Source organism: Schistosoma haematobium, chromosome 5 (assembly GCF_000699445.3).
Source record: "Schistosoma haematobium chromosome 5, whole genome shotgun sequence".
NCBI classification, from domain to species: Eukaryota; Metazoa; Platyhelminthes; class Trematoda; order Strigeidida; family Schistosomatidae; genus Schistosoma; species Schistosoma haematobium.
Genome location: NC_067200.1, coordinates 20,279,630 through 20,301,675, shown reverse-complemented (window position 1 = coordinate 20,301,675; position 22,046 = coordinate 20,279,630). Strand labels below are relative to the sequence as shown.

The window sequence follows — 22,046 nt, the reverse complement described above, 5'->3', positions numbered from 1 at the left end:
AACACATTGATAACTATTCTAAACAATAATAGTTCAGATCATCACTTAATTGAAGCTAGATCGTTATGAAAAACCTGATAACATTGAATTTTACTCACTGTTGAAGAGTCCTTTAAGTAGGACAATACAACTGTCCAGTACTTCCAGGTCTTTCACATTGATCAAACTTCAAGTGACTCATGATTTCAACTATTGAAAATTACTATCATATCTGCAAAACCCCTCTCTGTTGAATAAATATTCTTAACAACTAATTTACAGAATCTATTCAACAACGTATAGAATTATTAAGACATTGTAGACGCCGTATCCAATCAATATTTGGTAAGTTATTGTTTAGTTCATGAAATGTTTTTTCATTTTATCATACGTAAAAGTAAATCAGTATTTATCAGGTGTTTTGTCGAGATTATAGAAATTTCTTTGGTTGAAATCATGAGTCAATTGAACCTAGCCATCAAGTGATTCCAGAAGGGGTTTTGTGGAGATTATAGAAATTTCTTTGGTTGAAATCATGAGTCAATTGAACCTAGCCATTCAGTGCTTCCAGGTTTTCCGTGGTAGTCTAGCTTCAATTGACTCATAATTTAAACCAGTGAAATTTCTAAAATCTCCACAAAACCCCTCCTGGTAATAATAATCTGCTCACTAATGACTGAATTCGAGAGATATATTCCGGAGTTCTAGTGAAAACTCGATACCCGTGGAGTTCAACCAGGTCTGTTGTGAGATATCAACTCACTAAAGACAGAGGTGTACGGTGGCGCGACTTGGTGGATTGGTTGAAGTTAGACATTAACGCCTTTGGATGCCGGCTCAGTGGTCTAGTGAGTAAGTGCTCGCGTGCGAAACCGTTAGGTCTTGATTTCGAACCCAGCGAAAGGTGAGGTCGTGGATGCGCATTGCCACTGAGTAGTCCCATACTAGGACGAAACGGTCGTCCAGTGCATCCAGGTTTTCCATGGTGATCTAGCTACAATTGACTTACGATTTCAACCAGTGAAATCAATATTTGGTAAAATTAATCTTTATGGATTATGTGACATGGCAACACTAATAATTTATGAACGAATTAGTCAGATTTACGATGATAAGTCTTAGATTTTTGTATGAAATTCATTCATCTATTTGGTTAAATGGAGTTTTTGGTATGATAATTGGTGTCAGTTCGTGATGAAAACTCTAAATCTAATTGTTAATCCTAATCATCAACTACAAATCATAATTTTAACTCTTCATACATGTTTATAACCCTAATTTATTCCTGGGTATTAGGAGGACACTCTCAAGGCCACTCAACTGTTGGGGATGTTAGATCCCCAGAACCCACTTGGAAGAAGACCAACTTTTGTAATTTCATTTAGAAAATTTGAATTTCTTTATTTTCGCACCAAAAGCGCTCTTGTCATCTTCATGTCGTATTTCACACTTGGAAAATATCTTAAGTGTTATTAGTCCGTTGCGTCTTTTAGTATGTTATTTGGCAACTCTTCCCAAGGACGGACTGCATGTATACGTTTTGAATTGTGTTTGTTGTTATTGCTCGTTTCTGGCTGTTTGCGGAATATACTTCATACTTCAAGATTGGGCTTCTTCCTCTGGTTAGCGAGGCTAGGACGCATCAATAGCTGGCCCAATGGCCTTGGTTACTGAGTCTTTGTTCTCGTTCACACATCAAGTGAACTCGTGTTACCTTCAAACCTAACATTTACTATCGCTCAAAGATCGTCCATCATTTATAGTCTCATCTGTTATATCATATGAACATAGTAATGTAGCGTACACTGAATCTTAATTTCCTGATGATTGTATAACAAATTTCTGATCGAAACTCTTTTCAATCATTCATAAAATCAGTAATGTGCTTAAAATTGCTATGAACAATATGAATCAATTTATGGAGTGTCTATCATTGAAAATTTGGAAGTATTGGATGGTCGTTTTGTTCTAGTATAGGACTCCTCAGCACGACCTATCTATGATCCGCAACATAAGATTGGATCCCAATGCCTATCGGTCTTACGCGCAGACCATTGAGCCAGTTGGCATCCAACGGTGTTCACGTGTAACTTTATTCAATCCTCAGTATTTCACGATTGTCTTCAGTGAGAAACTATCTCACAACTAGGATGAAACGGCATTCTAGTGCTTACATGTTTTCAATGATGGTCTAGCTTAAATCAATTCATCAATTTAACTACTAGTGTAGTGAACAAAAACACGGGTGGGGACAATGGAATGTATTTTACACAAAATTACAGGACTTGTTAATAAAATCTAACAATTAAATAGTAAATACGTAATTTGCAAAATGTCCATCGATTGACTCAAAATGACTCAGACTTCATTGTTCTTGCATTTTCATACAAATTGCATCTTGTTTCCATTCTTTACTATTCGCTAATCTTGTCTCTCTGTTGGCCGACCTTTTGTTCGCGACTAACATCATGTCAAAATGACAGAGTTACTTGATTAAATATAAACACCATACTCCAATACTTCATTTTGTAAAATGTTCATTAATTGTCTAAGGTTTCATTGTTCTTGCATTTCCATACCAATTACTTTCCGTTCCCTTTCTTTCCTTCTCGGTTTTCGAAACTATCTGGTGTCAGATATTCTATTCCTGACTAGCGTTATATAGTACTTATGTCAATATAAGTAGCACACACCACGCTCATTCCGATAATGAAAACATGTTGATAAATTGTAAAATAATTCACAGTTCCCTAAGTTTATTTTATTAGTCTCTCAATTTTACAAGAGAATAGTTCAGACCAGACCAGACTAGATCAGATCAGATCACTTAATTTATCAAATAGATCAACATATAAAAAGATTTTCCTGAATGAATTCTTGATAAACTGGAATCAGTAAATATGATCATATAAAAATTCATGGATGAGCATTGCTGAGGAGTCCCTCAACAGGATGAAACTGCTGTCCAGTGCTTCCAAATTTTCCATGATGATCTAGCTTCAAATGACTTCTGATCTCAACTGTAATATCTATAAAATAACCCCTTCTGAAATTTATTTTTATTGCATATTAAATTTCAAATGATTTGTATGTTTTTTTAGATGAGAACATCCAATCAAGTCGTGTAAACCCACATTCATTGGATCAATGTACGTCTAATTAAACACAAATATTGATGGGCTTTTCTTCAAATAATATTGTTTATTATAGATATACACTGTATAAGCAAACGTTTAGGGATTAAATATCGTGTTGAAATTATGCCAGGTTTGTACTACAAAGAAAAAACAGTGTCATTTTGTTTTTGGCAAAAATTGCATTATATAATAACCAATCTGATTGTTTTTTCCCATTATTGATTAGATTGTATATTCGACAGTGTGTTCCTTGATATCCCTCTGGTCTCTTTTCCTTTTGGGATTCCCAGTTTAGAATCACCTTATAATGAATGCAGTTTGATCATTTCTATCATGTATGTCCTAACCACCTCCAGCGTTTTTATATAATTTTCTCTTTAGCTAGAAGCCAGGATATTCTCTACCATAATAAATTATTACAGATACTATCCGGTCAACAGACATTGAGTAACATCGTAGATACTATTTTGATGACTGTTGTGATAATTCTTCAGGTTTCATGTTTTAACAATTACATCTACTACACACATTTTCAATCATTTGTTATGATGGAGAAGATTTGTAGCTCGAGTGGATGATTTTGATGACGTTTTGTTCTTTGAGCTGAATGGTTTGGTTGTGGAGTTTTCATTGTTCTTCTGAACAACATCATCACTACAAACTTCAAGTAGAAGTGAAGTGTTTGAATTTCTTCACATGTGATACACAGCTTGTCCTGTAGATCTTGATGTTGATTGGTTCTTGTTGATCTCAAACTTGTCATTGTTTTCTTCTTTATTTTGGTTGTATCTCTCATTGGTTTGATGTTTGATCTTGTGATTGTCCATAATTTTCTTGATTGGTTGATTAATTGAATCGATTTCAATGTGCTTGCTGATTGCTGATTGACTTCAGTGCCAAGTTTCTGAAAATTCTCTGGTGTTTTTGGAATCGCCTCCAACTAAAATCTCCAAATTTTTCCAGTCGAATGTGTGTCGGCAGTTGTCCATGTGCATTGATATATGTGGGGGCATTTCATGGCATTTGACCACTAATTGATGCTCGTGAAGCTGAAGATGATGAAGGGGAGTCAGCTTTGTACGATGTAGTGTTTATCGCAGTCGGCACAGTTTATTTTATTGTTGATGTTTGGCTTTTCCTCGTTTGTCGTTTCGTCTTTCGGTTTGCATAGGATTGATTGCAGCTCAGAGAGCAAAACTCTATCTAAGTCAATGGTTGAGATCATGAGTCGATTGAAGCTAGACCACCGTGGAAGACCTGGAAGCACTGGACGGCCGTTCCGTCCTAGTGTGTGACTCTTCAGTGGCAGTGCGCATCCACGATTCTGTCTCTTGAGATTTCAACACATGATCTATTGTTCTCGTGCGCGAACGCTTAACCACTAGACCACTGAGCCGTGTGAATGTCTAACATCAACTAATCCATGAAATTGAGCGATGCATCCATCGTTGTCTTTAATGAGTTACTATTTCACAACGGACCCAGTTGAACTCCACTGGTCATTGATTCTCATTAGAACTCTAAGAAATAGCTCTTGGAGACAGTCACTAGTGAGCATATGTTGATTCATGTCAGAAGGCGTTTTGTGGATATTATATCCATATAATTATACATCTTTAAAATGACATTTGAATTATTCATATTCCAACTATACTCCAAAGAATACTGGTCAGTAAGAAAGGAAAAAGAGGATGAAGAAACAAACAAACAAGCAGACAAACAAGAAAGCAAACCATCTAATGATGCTTCTATGAATTGAAGTCCTCATATTGTTTTATTAAGATGTAGTGTATCACAGAATCCAATACACTTTAATTTAATTGATGTATGTTATCTATTTCATTTGTAAATATCTTAGACTTTGTAAATGTCATGATTTCTATGGAAAAAACGTATGGTGAGTGCTTGTAATGAATGAATATTTCATATTAGAATGAGAAGGAAGGGGTTTGTGGAGATTTTTAGTAATTTCATTAGTTGAATTCATGAGTCGATTGAAGCTAGACCATCATGGAAAACCTGAAAGCATTGGATGGTGGATATGGAGGATTCACTTAGGAATGTTGGGAATCCCTGATTCCAAGCCAATGGTGCACATGATCTCCAGCATCGTGAAGTAACAGATGGCATGTGGTGAAATCGTTGGTCACCGGCTACCATGGGAATACATTTCCTGAAGTCAAAGGCTCCGGGTGTGGCTCCTGAGAAAACCACCTGTTCGATTTGAGCACCCACGCAGTATCCTAGCCCTCACACAAATCGAATGATTTGTGTGGCACATATCTATTTGGTGCCTCCTTGTACCAATGTTTATGTGTCTAAATAATAATAATAATACTCAGCCGGCACCCAACTGTATCTAAATTCAACCAATTCTTGAAATTGTGCCATCATTCACCATTGTCGTCAGTGAGTCGCTATTTCACAACTGACCCGGTTGAACTCCACTAGTCATTGATTCTCACTAGAACTCCATGAAATAGCTCTCGGAGACAGTCATTAGTAAGCAATGATGGACGGTGGTTCAATTCCATGAACTGATTGAAGTTAAACAGTAACACTATTGAATATCAACTCAATGGTCAATAGGTTAAGTATTCGCGTACATGATCAATAGGTCCTTAATTCTGTTCCAGTTCTACATTCGTGATCATGGATGTTGACTGCTAAGGAATTCCATAGTCTAGGATGAACACAACTATCCAATGCTTTCAGGTTTTCAATGACGATCTAACTTCAATTGACACATTATGAAATGAAGCTTATCTTCATATTATGTAAATGTAATGCTTTAATTTTATTCAAATAGTTGTTGATTATTTCTATTTATAAACTATGTAGATATAAATCATCCGAAATCCCTTCAAATAAAAGAATGTTATAACAATGAAAGAATAATTTATGAAAGTTAGTTTAAACATTCTGTTGTGTTTTATAGGAAATATTCAATTATCATGATGGTTTGATGTTAGCTGAAATGAAAGTGAACTGATTTATATCAGAAGGGAGGTTGTGTGGATATTATTCATAATTTCAATCTTACTTACTTACTTACACCTGTTACGAACAATCGAGCATAGGCCACCGACAAGCATTCTCCAACCTACACTGTCCTGAATCCAATTGTTGTTCATTCTTCGCATATCTGTCTTAGCGACGTGTGTTATTTGGTCTTCCTCTTCTCCTTTGGCCTTGAGGATTTCATGTGAGGGCTTGGCTTCTGATGCATTTGGGTACTTTTCTCAATGTGTGACCTATCCACTTCCAGCGCTTCTTACTGATTTCTTCATCCACTGCAATCTGGTTTGTTCTCTCCCACAGTAGGTTGTTGCTAATTGTGTCTGGTCAACGGAACTGAAGTATTTTGTGTAGACAACTGTTAATAAACACCTGTATCTTCTGAATGATTGCTTTCGTAGTTCTCCATGTTTCCACCCCATACAGTAGAATTATCTTGACATTTGTATTGAGAGTTCTATATTTGGTGTTGGTTGACAGACATTTGCTTTGAGTTCCAGATGTTCTTCAATTGTAGATATGCTGCTCTTGCATCAGATCCTCTGTAATCATTAATGATGCTGGCCAGATATTTAAAGGTTTTTGCATCCTCCAAAGCTTCTCTGTCAAGTGTGATTCTATTGGTGCACGTTGCGTTGAATCGGAGAATCTTGCTTTTCATTTTGTGTATGATGATACCTAATATTACAGAAGTGGCTGCTACACAGGTAACCGTCTGTATTTGTTGTTGCGTTTGCTATAGAAGGGCCAGATCATCTGCGAAGTCTAGATCGTCCAACTGCATCCTAGATGTCCACTATATCTCGTGCTTCTCCACAGATGTTGACAACTCCATGATCCAGCCGATCACCGGGAGAAAGAGAAAGGGTGAGAGTGAGCAACCTTGTCTGACACCGGTCTTTACCTCGAACGAGTTTGTCAACTGTCCTCCATGCATTATTTTGCAGTTTAATCCATCATATGGGTTCTGAATGATATTGACTATCTTCTGAGTCACGCCGTAGTGCCGAAGAAGTTTCCATAGTGTTGTTCTGTCCACGCTATCAAATGCATTTTCGTAGTCAATGAAGTTGATGTAGAGTGGTGAATTCTATTCTGTGTGATTCAGTTGAAGTTCGACCATCATGGAAAACCTAGAAACATTGGATGGCCGTCCATTTCGTCATATTGTGGGATTTATGAGCAGTGCCCATGTACGATCTTTCGTCGCGAGAAGTTAACGCAGGATCTATTAGTCTTCCGAGCAAATGCTTAACCTCTAGACCATTGAGCTGTTCAGCATCCAACAGTATGAATGTCTAACTTCATCTAAACCATGAAAATTCAGTGACACATCCACCAACTGATTTCCCTTCGTTTTCTCTTCTGTTCACTATTAGATACATTTTATTTCATATATGATTTGTTCATCCCGTTACATCAAAGATGATTGTTTTGCATCATGTAGACATTTTATTTATTTATTTGAATACATAAATATTGACACAAAAGCGGGCACCGAATACATATGCGTCACACAGTCACTTGATTTGTGTGTGGATTGTGATAGTGCCCGGGTTCTCAAACCGAAGCAGGTGCTTTTCTTAAGAGGTTAATACCTGGTCACCAACCATAGGTCCATACACTTTCTGTTTCCTCAGGATACTGGAGTCCATTTGCACACTTGGTTTGGAATCAGGGTTTTCCATTTTCCACAACGGACCCTCCATATCCACCAACCAAGTTAAAGCGCCGGACATTCGCATTTCGTTCTCTCAATTTCGTAAACTACATTAATGCCGCGAGAAGGCAGTGAACAGGAATATCCTGCCAGTGTCTGTTTACGCGTGACCATGTGAGAGCATTTTGAGAGGGAGAGCGGACACCCCTAACCCTCCGCCGTACCAGGGTATTTGGAACAGAAATATTATTCATAAAACATCTACGTGTATATTAACAAAAGTAAGATGTTTATTTTTGTAGTCGACAATGGTCAGCGATTGGTACTTCTTTGAGGGATTCAAATTTATGGCATCTAGTTTCATGATATGAGAAGTTGTCATTCTCTAAATATTTCACTGGTATCATTTCAACACGTGAGTTTGAGTAACACAATTTCAAATCTCAAAGGGAATATTGGTTCCTTCAATGCCTTACAGATGCATTGTTTCCCTAAATAATAGGTCCATAGTTTACTGATGATAACTTCAGTGAAACACTTAACATATCAATAAATAGAAAACTCATTCTTAACAATTAAAATTATGTACCAGATCCATAGGGAATTAATAAAAGATATGAGATAGATTATTTTGTAGATTGAGATCATGAACCGATTGATGTTAGACCACCATTGAAAACCTGGAAGCACTGGTCGGCCGTTTTGTCCTATTGTGGGACTCTTCAAGGTATGTGTCGGATTTGGGATTCGAACTCACACCCACGTCGTGGATCAGAGCACTCTTGAGTCTGGAGTTTTAGACCGCTTGTCCATTCTGGAGTCTCACAATATGACAAAGCGGCCGTCCAGTGCTACCAGGTTTTCAATAGTGGTCTAACATCAATCGGTTCATGATCTCAATCAAAATCTTAATCATCTCCACGGCCCAACACTGATCTATCATTTTCGTCATTATTTCTATTATAATATACAGTTAGGTTTCAAGATAGAAACTTGTAAATCTTACCATTCAATTTTGTATTTAAACAGATGTGAGAACTGAATACAACCAAGAAATATGTGGTGAACTTAAACAACTCAATCAACGAGGTATATATTTTGCTGCTAAGCTGCGTTCACTTTTTTGAAATCATCATCCCATCTGATACTCGTCAACCGGATGTAACGGCATCCCATGTTGATCTTCATTCCGGGACTCGAACATAGTACTATTTGCTGCAAAGACCATCACGATATCCACTTAGCTATTGAGTCTTGATAGTCACTTGTTTGTGTATTGGGCTGAAGCTTAAATTCACTTGGTGTTTTTTACTTACATCTGCCCATTGATGTTAGGGACTGTAATTGATCAGTTTCTTGTTGGCATACATGCATCCTGTTCAGATTGCTCGATATTGCCTTAAGTTTTTGATGGAGTTTTGTTCTCTGAGCTGGATGGTTTGGTCGTGGAGCTTTCATCGTTCTTCTGAACGACATCATCAGCAGCACAAACTTCAAATAGAAGTGAAGTGTTCGAATTTCTCCATATGTGTTTCACAGCTTGTTCTGTGCATCTCGATGTTGATTGGTTCTTATGGACCTTAAATTTATCATTGTTTACTTCTTTGTTTTGATTGCGTCTCCCATTGGTTTGACGTTTGTTCCTATATTTGTGCATGATTTTCCTGATTGGCTGATAAACTGGATTGATTTCAATATGCTTGTTGATTGCTGATTGATCTGAGTGCCAGGCTTCTAAAAATTCTCTGATGTTTTTGGAGTTTCCTTTGTTTAAGATTTCCACATTTTTCCAATGAAATTAGTGTTCGTAGTTGTCCACGTGTATTGATATAAGTGGTGAAATATCATGGCGTTTGACCGCTAATTGATGTCTGTGTAGGCGTCCGCTTTGTCCGATGTAGTGTTTTTCGCAGTCGGCACAATTTATTTATTTATTCATCTACAAAAAGCTGTGAAACACATATGGAGAAATTCGAACACTTCACTTCTATCTGAAGTTTGTGCTGCTGATGATGTCGTTCAGAAGAAAGATGAAAGCTCCACGACCAAACCATCCAGCTCAGAGAACAAAACTCCATCAAAATCATCCACCTGAGATACAAATCTTCTCCACCATCTGTATTGCCTTAAGTCACAAACATTATAAACAAAGATGGATAGTGGCTACTAGTGAAAATGTTTTATGATAACAATTGTTATCATATTTTATGACAGAATTAAGATAACTAGACACTAATCATGTTTAATTTTCATGAATACAGTACAGAAATGGATGGTTTGGTCGTGAAGCTTTCATCGTTCTTTAGAACTATAAGAACTATTCAACATTGAGGTCTACAGGATAAGCTATGAATCATATGGGAAGAAGTCCGAACATATCACTTCTATCTGAAGTTTGTGCTGATGATGGCATTCAGAAGATTGATGAAAGCTCCACGACTAAACCATCCTGTTCATTAGTATCATTTGATGTAATGTTGTAGGAGTGATTAAAGAGTTTCACTGGTATTTGCTCATTTTCTAACATGAACTACATGTTTACTTATTCAGATACTGATGAACTATTGAGCTGGTTGACTATTCTAAATCTACACATCAGTTATTTAAATTTTGATTTATGTAAGTTAATCTAGTTTTATATTGAATAAGTTTGGTAACCATCTCCAACACCGGTCATCATTGCACGTTGTGGTAATCGGTGTTCAGACATACGTAACACGTGTCCCAACCATCTCAGTCGATGAAGATTCACAACCTCATCAACTGATTTACCATGATTCTCCAATACCCTAAGTCTAACCTCACTATTACTTACCCGGTGATCCCAGTTGTTGTGTTAATGAGGTATGGCAACTTGGACCAATGCATATATGTGCCTGGTCCTACGTTGTAGTTGGGTGACTGACTGAAGTTTGTTAAGACTACAATTTATGAGCAAACCAGTCAGATTTACGATGAAAGGTCTTGGATATTGGCGCGAAATTCACTCATCCATTTGGTTAAATAGAGTTTTGGCATTTTAACTAATATCAGTTCATGATGAAAAACCCTTAAATCTAATTCCTAACCTCTAAGCATCAATTGTAAACTACAATTCTATTTCCTCATACAGGTTTATCAATCTCATTTAGCTCTGGTCAGTAGGTGGATATTCTTGAGACCACTTCAGCGTTTCCCAAAGGTCGTCCATAAATTATAGTCTTACCATCAGTTCTACTCCACAAGTAATTAATCATTGAGTATTGACTATTGTTATTTGCATGAAGTTCGTCTCAAACTTGGTCAAGTTCTATCGAACAAGTAACAATTTGAGTACTAGTTTAATGACTCGATAGCATGTTCACTATATTCATATATGAGACGGTTAGCGGTAGTCAATTGGAAACTCTGATGCAAGACCATGTTAGCTGTTAATCTCCACACTGGTTTATAACCGTCATTTAGTTCTAGTTAGTAGGCGGATATTCAGAAAGTCACTTTAACGTTGCTCAAAGGTTGTCCATAAATTATAGTCTCGTCGCAATCGTAGATCTTCATGTAACACGTAAACATGAGATTTTCAGTTGATTTGATGTTATATTTTAAAATAACAAAACATTCACTTTAGTGTTTGTATTTTCATAGTGTCAGTCACGAACTGATCATTACCTAGACCCTTATTCAAAGTCTGAAAGTGACAAATAGCGATTTCATTCCAGTATAGGACGCTTTATGAAATCGTATCCACTATCACGTCAGAAGGAGTCGAACATAAGAAGTTCGATCTTTTCGTCCGAACACTTAACATGTACACCATTGAACCGTCAGCCATTGATATTGATATTTATTCAACTTTATTACAATTTATATAGTCAGATTTTGTATGTTATTTTAGTTATATATCGGTTCCGATCAGAACTTGCTAGTGTCGTAACCGATTAGAATGAAATATGTAAGTGGAAGCTTGAATAGATTTGGCTGAATGTGAACAATTCATGTTATATTAATTTGATATCATAAAATTTTATAGAAAAGATTGACTGAGCTGAGGAAGAAATAATCAGACTCTATCTATCTATCTATCTATCTATCTATCTATCTATCTATCTATCTATCTATCTATCTATCTATCTATCTATCTATCTATCTATCTATCTATCTATCTATCTATCTATCTATCTATCTATCTATCTATCTATCTATCTATCTATCTATCTATCTATCTATCTATCTATCTATCTATCTATCTATCTATCTATCTATCTATCTATCTATCTATCTATCTATCTATCTATCTATCTATCTATCTATCTATCTATCTATCTATCTATCTATCTATCTATCTATCTATCTATCTATCTATCTATCTATCTATCTATCTATCTATCTATCTATCTATCTATCTATCTATCTATCTATCTATCTATCTATCTATCTATCTATCTATCTATCTATCTATCTATCTATCTATCTATCTATCTATCTATCTATCTATCTATCTATCTATCTATCTATCTATCTATCTATCTATCTATCTATCTATCTATCTATCTATCTATCTATCTATCTATCTATCTATCTATCTATCTATCTATCTATCTATCTATCTATCTATCTATCTATCTATCTATCTATCTATCTATCTATCTATCTATCTATCTATCTATCTATCTATCTATCTATCTATCTATCTATCTATCTATCTATCTATCTATCTATCTATCTATCTATCTATCTATCTATCTATCTATCTATCTATCTATCTATCTATCTATCTATCTATCTATCTATCTATCTATCTATCTATCTATCTATCTATCTATCTATCTATCTATCTATCTATCTATCTATCTATCTATCTATCTATCTATCTATCTATCTATCTATCTATCTATCTATCTATCTATCTATCTATCTATCTATCTATCTATCTATCTATCTATCTATCTATCTATCTATCTATCTATCTATCTATCTATCTATCTATCTATCTATCTATCTATCTATCTATCTATCTATCTATCTATCTATCTATCTATCTATCTATCTATCTATCTATCTATCTATCTATCTATCTATCTATCTATCTATCTATCTATCTATCTATCTATCTATCTATCTATCTATCTATCTATCTATCTATCTATCTATCTATCTATCTATCTATCTATCTATCTATCTATCGCACATGCTACACATGTAATCCGCCATGTCAAAGGAGAAGATGAAGACCAAAGAACACACGACGCTGAGACACATATGCGAAGAATGAACAACAACTGGATAGAACTAGAAAGGATAGTGACCTATGCTCCACTAGGAGTAAGATGTTCTTCATAATACATAATAAACCATAATTGTTGAAACTTGACATTTTAGCTGATGTCAATTTCTGATGACAATTCAAAATGTTGTCCCAACCCCAAATCCTCAATTGTAAACGATAATCCACATCCTTTATACGAATTTCAAACTCTTATGTAACCCTAGTCAGTAGGTGAACATTCTGAAGGTCACTTTCACGTCACTCAAAGGTCGTTTATAAATTATAATCTCATCGAGTTTTGTAAATCTATACTGTAATACAATGATAATAATGATGAAATGAATGAGAACACAAATGGAGACTATTCGAACGTAGTTGAACATAAATAATTATAGAAGATGTTAGTCAAATCTGTGAATCATTCACTGAATACTTCATTTGCAAAATCACACTCAATTGTCTCAAACTCTATTATTCTTCCATTTTCATACCAACTGATTCCTGTTCCCATTCTTTTCTCCTTGATCTTCTTCTGATGCCAGATATTCTATTCCTAACTAGTGTTCTATACTACTTATATCGATATAAGTAGCACATATCACAATATTAACATCCCTGAAAAAACAATTATTTATTTTAACACATAGATGTTGGTACAAGGAGGCACGAGATACATATGCGCCACACAAATCTCATTTGATTTCTGAGAGGGCTGTGATATTGCCGGGCTGCCCGAACCGAAGCAAGTGTTTTTCTCAGAGGGCCAAACCCGGATCCTTCGACCTGAAGGTCTGATCCACAAGGCAGTGGAGCATCGTAATTAGATGCATTCCCATGGTAGCCGGTGACCAACGATCGGTTCATACGTTTCTATTGACTAATTTATAGTTAAGATCGTATCATTCTATGATTCAATATGCACATATATCAGAAGGGGTTTTGTGGAGATTGTAGTAATTACGACAGTTGAGATCATGAGACAATTGAAGCTAGACAACCACGGAAAATCTGGAAGTACTGGATGACCGTTTTGTCCTATTGTGGGACTTGCTTCAAGAGATATATCCTGTAGTTCTAGTGAGAAGCAGTGACCAGTGGAGTTCAACCGGGTCAGTTGTGAGATAGTAACTCACTGATGATAATGGTGGATGTGTCGCTCCATTTCGTGGGTTGCTTGATGTTAGACATTAACACCATTGGATGCCGGACAGCTCAGTGGTCTAGTTGGTTAAGCGCCTGGCGCGAGTCCCGCGGGGCGCGATCGGGGGTTCGCACTGCCACTGAGGAATCCCATAGTGGGAAGGAACGCCCATCCCGTTCTTCCAAGTTCTCCATGATGGTCTAGCTTCAATTGACTTATGATCTTAACTGTTGTTCATATGATATATATGTTAATTATCCTACATTTACCCATTACAATTGTAGATTGAAGTTATGATGATGATGAGGATGATGGTGATAATGATGAACGAGTATTGTTTATATAATTATGATTAACTTGTAATGAATGATTTCTAATGTATTAACAAATAACCAATTGTAATTTGTTCTGGTTTCTTATGTAACCAATCAATTCAATCAATAATGATTATTCTGTTCTTTTTCTTTTCAATTTTAATAAACCATGGAATCTCAATGGGAGTGAATAGGTGGATGGTTGAGTGAGGAGTGTGTATGTGTGTGTGTGTGTCGGGGGAAATCAATATTTTACAATAGAATAAATGAGATTATTAGATAGAGATAATTTAGGACTTCCATCGATACTTTATAAACAAGGATGGATGATGACTAGTAGTGGAATTTAGAAAGAGTGTTTCATCCTATTTAGGACTTGTCAAATCGATGAACTTGCATTGCACAGTTAATGTTCCCTTTAGGATTCGAACCCAGTACTATTCGCTTCAGATGCAATCATATTATCCACTCAGTTACTAAGTACTAATAACCACCTGGCGATCTCGTGGTATCGAAAGGATACCGAGATCGTGCCAGGATACAAGCTTGGTTACAGAACGTAACCGAATTCGCGCGAAGTCATAATCAAAGTGTAAGTATATGAATGGAAGCACAATATGGCTGTCATTAGCACAGTCAAACAAAAGCACATTAAAACAAAAACTGGTACAGTTGGTTATAATAATAATTGTTTTTATTAAACCAGTCGTGTTCTCGTGATAAATGTGAGTCACTACAGGAGCTTCCCGCTAGAAAGGGTTTACACTTTCGATAAATAGTGGTTTAAATCGTGGGACTGATCGGTTGACGAGCGATTGTAGGACGGAAGGATTGGCGAACAGGAAAGCGATCATTGATCGTCGAGTTTCCAACGAAGGTACTTTTCGGAGAACGGTACCAGGAGCGATGTGCTGTATTTGTTGCTTGAGTTGGCATGCTACACCAGAGTGGTTTGTATCCAGAATCTGAAGATTGCGTTCGTAGGGAATGCGGAACAAAAACGCTGCAGACGTAGGACGAAACCGCGTTGAGCCAAAAGACCAGAAGCGACCGTAACGACCAAGTTCGAGACCAAGCGTATGCCTAGCATTCGAAACCAAAATATCGACTGAGTGCGTTGACAAGAGCATGGGTGGCCAGTCCAGCTTTCGCCAAAGTTGACTGAAGCCGACGGAACCAAACGGAGATGGTCGAGGGCGTGGGATCAGGGAAAAATCAAAAAGAGAAGAGTGTAGCATGGATGTAGCATAAGAATAACCCTACACCGTATCGTTTGTTAACTGTGCGGCTAGTCGCGGAAGCGTACGGGCAACCGTACTCGGTGACCGGAACGTGAGACGGCAGTCTCGTTCGTATCTCGTGAGCCTGCAATCTCATCCGAGGTCAGAGGCGGCGTGGTCTGCTGATCTGGACGTGAGACTGTCGTCTCGTCCGTAGACGGTGCAGATGACGCGTGCTGTTGACCGGGACGTGAGAATGAGGACTCAGATGTATCTAGCGTGGAGTCTGAAGATTTAAGGATCCCGCTAGCAGGTTTGATAGGTCTAGCATTGAGTCTCAGAGTATCCGATAGAACAATGTCATCGACATGTGCTGGTTTGAGACGATCAATACTGACGATCTCGACGCGGCCATGTCGATCAACCTTGAAAATCTTTTCGTGACGAGCGATCACGTGAAAAGAGCCTTCGTAAGGTTGTTGCCAAGGTTTGCGTACCGAATCTACTCGTATGAAAACATGTGAACAGGTAGACAACTCTCGACGGAGAGCGACCTGTCGATGTCGTATTCGAGTTGACACCGGAGACAGCGTTCGCATAAATGCAGACAGTCGATGGACGTAGTCTGATTTACCGAAATCAGGTCTGCTCCGTGGTGTGAAGAGTTCTCCGGGCAGACGCAATGTCGTGCCGTATACCAGTTCAGCGGCGGAACATTGTATATCTGCCTTCAAGCTCGTTCGAATACCTAAGAGGACGAGCGATAAGGTTTCGTACCAGTTGTCGTTCTCGTGTGCTCGTAGAGCACTTTCAAGTTGACAATGAAACCGTTCAACTTAACCATTTGATGCTGGGAGGTAGACGTTAATGCTTATGCGAATGCATTCCGTACCAAACAGCCGGGTCAGCGAGGAGAATAGTTAATAGGGTAACATTTCTCGAATAAAGCGTGAAATTCATCGTCACGCGAATAAAAAGTGACAAGGATTCGGTACACATAAATGAGAGTCTATTATATTAATACTATTCTTATCGTTATCCGTCATCTCGAGTATATTATATATTAAAAAATATGAAAAGATACGACAGACGTGGATAGATAAATAATAGACTCACCGAATTGGATTCTTTGGAAGATTCGACCAGAGGTTGAGGCGTGTTCCAAAATACGGCTCACCAGGTGTAGCGTGGAGTCGAGTAGAGACTAACTATGAACACCGCTACCAAGAAACACGTGCCAAATAAATCAGAAGGCGAGGGTTGAACGTAACCAGATTAATTCATAAAATCCCCGAGAAGATAAATATCAGAAGACAGTTAATGGACCAAGTCGAGATATATTTGCTGGCGATCTCGTGGTATCGAAAGGATACCGAGATCGTGCCAGGATACAAGCTTGGTTACAGAACGTAACCGAATTCGCGCGAAGTCATAATCAAAGTGTAAGTATATGAATGGAAGCACAATATGGCTGTCATTAGCACAGTCAAACAAAAGCACATTAAAACAAACACTGGTACAGTTGGTTATAATAATAATTGTTTTTATTAAACCAGTCGTGTTCTCGTGATAAATGTGTGTCACTTCAAGTCTATACTGTAAGATCCTTTTTGAATGTTTTGTGCGTTTGTAAATATCCCTCCGTGTATATACTTGTACTTTATTCCTATTGATCCCCTTAGTTGTTCATTTTTGTCTTTTGATTACATTTGAATTGTTAGTATTTGTATTTTTATTATAGTTTTTGTTTTTCTTACGCTTTCACTAAGTTTGTGTTTCCTCCCGGACTGCATCTTTGTTGTTTTACTTGACACTTGATTTGCACCTCCTTTTGTGTGTGTTCTGTTCAGTCAGGATAGAATAACGTTAATTTGTTGCGACTGATAATTTTAAATAATCTTTTACCAACTTTATTATTGCAATTTAGATTTGATTGACCGAACAATTATTGGTTGAATAGCCGGGTGGTAATAGTTGTTTAGGTAACGATTTACATATAAATTTATGATGAATTATAGAACCGCTATTTCCCCGATTACTTGTTTTGATTTCAACAAGCATAGGCGCGTGTCTTATCCAGTCGGCAGGCTATTCTCCAACATCCAAACCGTAGTTTAGATTTTACATGTACATCTCGATTGTATATGTTGACGCACACTGTTAATCTCAGACTCGTCATGACATGTGAAATTTCTGGTTGGTGGTTGAGCAACAGGCTTGACCTGAAGTTGGAAACGGTGTGGTGAAGAGCGGGATTCGTCGTGATACCCCAGTCACACTCATTATGTTCTCTGATGAGTCCACAGATTACCATCACTCTTGACTTTCAGTCTCGTAACCTAACTTGTATTTCGACTGTATTTTCATGTGCACATCCCCATTGGAGCAGTTTATGATTTCCTTTCCACCTCAACCCTATCGCGTTCTCCTCCCTTAAAGTGACGTCAATTCTAGAACCTGAGCACTCAAGAAACCATCTGAACTATTCGTTATACCTTCTTGCTTGAAGAACATTCTAGAACGTTGGCAATGCTCACACGTGAAATTTTCTAATCATTAAGATAAAGACAAAATAAATTGTTGTAGTCGAGACGTCACATCCTCAGAAACAAAATGCAAGGAAAAGGTTAGAAGCCTGCAACAATTACAGTTTATGATTGAGGGAAGCCAAGGTTTCATTAATAGCCTCAATGTACAAGAGTTCTCTAGTTAATCCGATCTCAATTTTGGATGTACAGCTATTATTTGGTGAGGCTATGTAAATCCAATATCTTTATCGCGAGCTTGTATTAACAGATTGATTTGTCTACACTCACTTCTCGTTGTTTCGGTACGGTTCGGGGTATTCGTTAAGGTACTATGGATGCTAGTCTATCCACTCGACTGCATCACTTCTGGTCATTTCGGTGGTTAATTGTGGATATGTCTATCGTGTGATTTGAGTGAGTGAGTCTTGACTCGGTGTTGCAGGCGTGGTCCCTGTTGAATGTTATCTTATATCTTTTATTCATATTAAATATATTATTCTATCTCTAGCCTGAGCTTGTTCTCCATCATGTGTTGGTAGTTGTAACGATGCAATCAGTTGGTGTAGACGATGATGTGACTTCCACGTAAGATGTTATAGATTAGGCAGTTATATAATGAAAAATCTACCATTTCAGGATTGGGTCTGTTATTAGAACAGTATTAATATCATGGTACACCGTAAATCCAACAATACTACCAATACTATTGCTCACGTTACTAGTACCAATAAATAACTATTAATAATACTACTGCTGCTCACACCATTTCCCACAATACTCCTACAATGTGTAATAATACAGCATTAAATATTATCAATCACACTGGATCTACGACCCGTATCAGTCAAAATGCCGCAATCATTACAACCACTACGACTAATACTGCTCAATTTATTCCTATTAAAACTATTACTAATATTCACAGTTCAACTATTACTACTACTACGACTGATGCAATTACTACTCGCATTATTACTAATATAAATGATAAAAATACTACTAACATTAATGAGACCATTACTAATTCTCACAACACTACCCACTCTATTACTATTGCTTCTGTTACCACTCATACCACTTCTGCAACTAATATACTACTAATCGACTACTATTAACACTGTTTTTACTCCCACTATTACTATAGCTAATGACATTTTCATACTTCTACTCACACTACTGCTACTGCAAACAATACTACTACACGCACTAATATTACGATACTGCTATTACAGCTGATACTATTATCAATGCATCTAATAATACCCACACTGCGACTGCTACTACACTAAACTACACTAATTTTCACACTACCACCACCAGTGCCTATATTACTAGTACTGACTGCATAACCCACACTACTACTGATACTGATTACACTGCTTCTCGTAGAACTTTCACTACTACTAATAATATTGCCACTAGCGTTACAACTGGCACTCACACTACTCCACACACAACTACCAATACTGCTACAACGACCACTATTCAGATCACTACTTACTCCATCAACACTACTACTCATATTAGCAGTATTACCACCAGTCACACTACCACATGCACTGCGAAGGCTACTACTAATGCCACTCACACTACCAACGTTTCAGTGATTACATTATTTGTGTGAGTAGTAGTAGCAGTGTTGTGAGCGAGAACACCATTGAAGACAACCGAATGTATTTGAGTACAAAGTTACAGAATTGATCAGTAAAATCTGAGAACCATCCAGTAAATAATTCATTTGCAAAATGTCAATCAATTGACTCAAACAGGATTGTTCTTTTGCTTCGGTGTCAATCATAATCTGTCTTCATTCGATTTTCTTCAAGCATCTCACCATTCTGCCACAAGATATCTTTCTTTTTATTTGTGATAAATACTACTTATAATTGTCGATGTCAGTAGCGCACATCAAAGTAGTAGTAATATACTGTAAATTAAATATCATACAACTATTTGAAACATCAACATACATTTATGATGTGCTCTTATAATAATCTGCTGAAAACGTTCTGTTTCAACATTACACTTTATGAGAAAATCAGATTGTGAAAGGAATTTCATAGTTCTCATTTTTGAAATGTCACGCGCTGAAATCGTGCTTCATTTTTATGTTTATATGACCTAATATTTACACTTCACTATTCACAACAATAATAACGACAACAAAAATAAAAATAGAAATCAGACTTATTAAACTTCAAACAGACCAAGATTCATAACCAAAAAAAGGCCACATTCTACAATATATTAAGTGAATATAATGAGGTATTTTGTTTTTCAGTTGATTTATGAAATACTCTTGTGCGATACTCTTTTCAATGAAAAAACCCAGACGGGAATGGCTGTTACATGGTTGACAAAATTCTATGATGATCGACATCGAAAGTGAACTGGTAATTATACAAATCAACATATATAACAGATATAACCACAGTTGAGTTATCAATATCCACAATCAATAGTGAATTTTTATGGGAAGAAAAGAGAACATCTGTCTTGGTTAAAGTCAAACAAATGAGTGTCCAGTTAAATAAGTAGTTGATAGTAGTAAAGTTTCGCCGTCAGGACGTGAATTTATTGTGCAAACGATTAAAAGTAAGGCTGGAGAAGCGAACGAGCTGAAACCAATCGTCTTACAGAGATCAAATGAGAAAAACATCTCACGTTCATTTGGTTTGCAATGTTCTCGTCTCGGATTTGTGAGGTCCGTCACATAGGAGTGCCTAGACTCATGCCACAACCGAATTAGATATTAGATACCTTACCTCTTCTCACCAAAATAGATAGAGATATCTTGGACTAAATTGAGACAAGCAACAAGTTAGAAGATAGGACCTAAGAGACACGACAAGAACACACACATTCATGTCTTACTCTATATTGCTCGAAACACGTTCTTTCTTATTGCTGATACTCCACAAATGAAACTGTCAGTTTTAATCTGTTTTCGTACCTAATCCTTATACCATGTGGCTTATCCAGATGCAGGTGGATTCTAGTTGATAACTGGTGTCTGTTGGCACCAAAAGCCTCGTGACAGCCTCCATCACTAATGTAGGGTAGAAGAATACCTACGGTAGTTAGGGTCTAGAATCCCAGAACGTTTTAGCATGTTGAACCACTTTCTGGACCAATATGTCCGTAGAATTCAAGAATTGCTTTAGAAAATTCCCTTTTTCGATATTGTGGGCTGCATAATCAGGGTCCATGTTCCTTGGGAAACTTGGCACAATCTTGTTCCTCCCACCGGAAGAAGTCTTGCCAGATTTTCTCGGAGCGTCCTTGATGAGTGTGAGATTCGGATATAGTTTTTGCATCGTCTTTTCTTTACTCATCAATATCTCAATTTCGTAGTTTTTATTTTCCGAGAAACGAAACTGATCTTCATTAATATGATAACTGTTGCTTCCAGCAGCTCGACTACCCAGGAATAAAAACACTAGTGTTCAATAAGTATTAATCCGGAATATACCATTGAACTGAATAGGCTTAATACAGCTAGATGGCTAGGATAATAATAGTGGAAAGTATGGAAGACCGAGAGTGATACTGTGACGTCAAGCATCCAGCTTGAAAAACCATTCCTTTCATACTAGCTTGTCATAGGGATATAAGATATTCTCAGGGAGCTGGTAAACGCACATTAGTCAGAAATTTTGCTTAAAGCCTAGAAGACAAAGGCTGCTGTAGAGGAACACCCAGTGATGATGGGCAGAACACTGTAGGGATCAGTTCAACTGGCCTTCAGCTACACTTCGGTTTTTCACGATCTCTAGTCAACCTGAATGGCAAGTTAATTTAGGT

The 22,046-nt window shown here is 37.1% G+C and overlaps 1 protein-coding gene across 1 annotated transcript in view; it reads left to right on the top strand.

The window, feature by feature from the left end:
* Positions 1–22,046, top strand: part of MS3_00000737 (uncharacterized protein) — a 96,124-nt gene that overhangs the window by 52,917 nt on the left and 21,161 nt on the right. The window contains exon 5 of the mRNA XM_051208391.1: positions 11,669–11,725. Within this exon, the coding sequence (XP_051065139.1) occupies positions 11,669–11,715 (47 nt within the window). The 3' untranslated portion in view covers positions 11,716–11,725. The remainder of the gene's footprint in view (positions 1–11,668; positions 11,726–22,046) is intronic.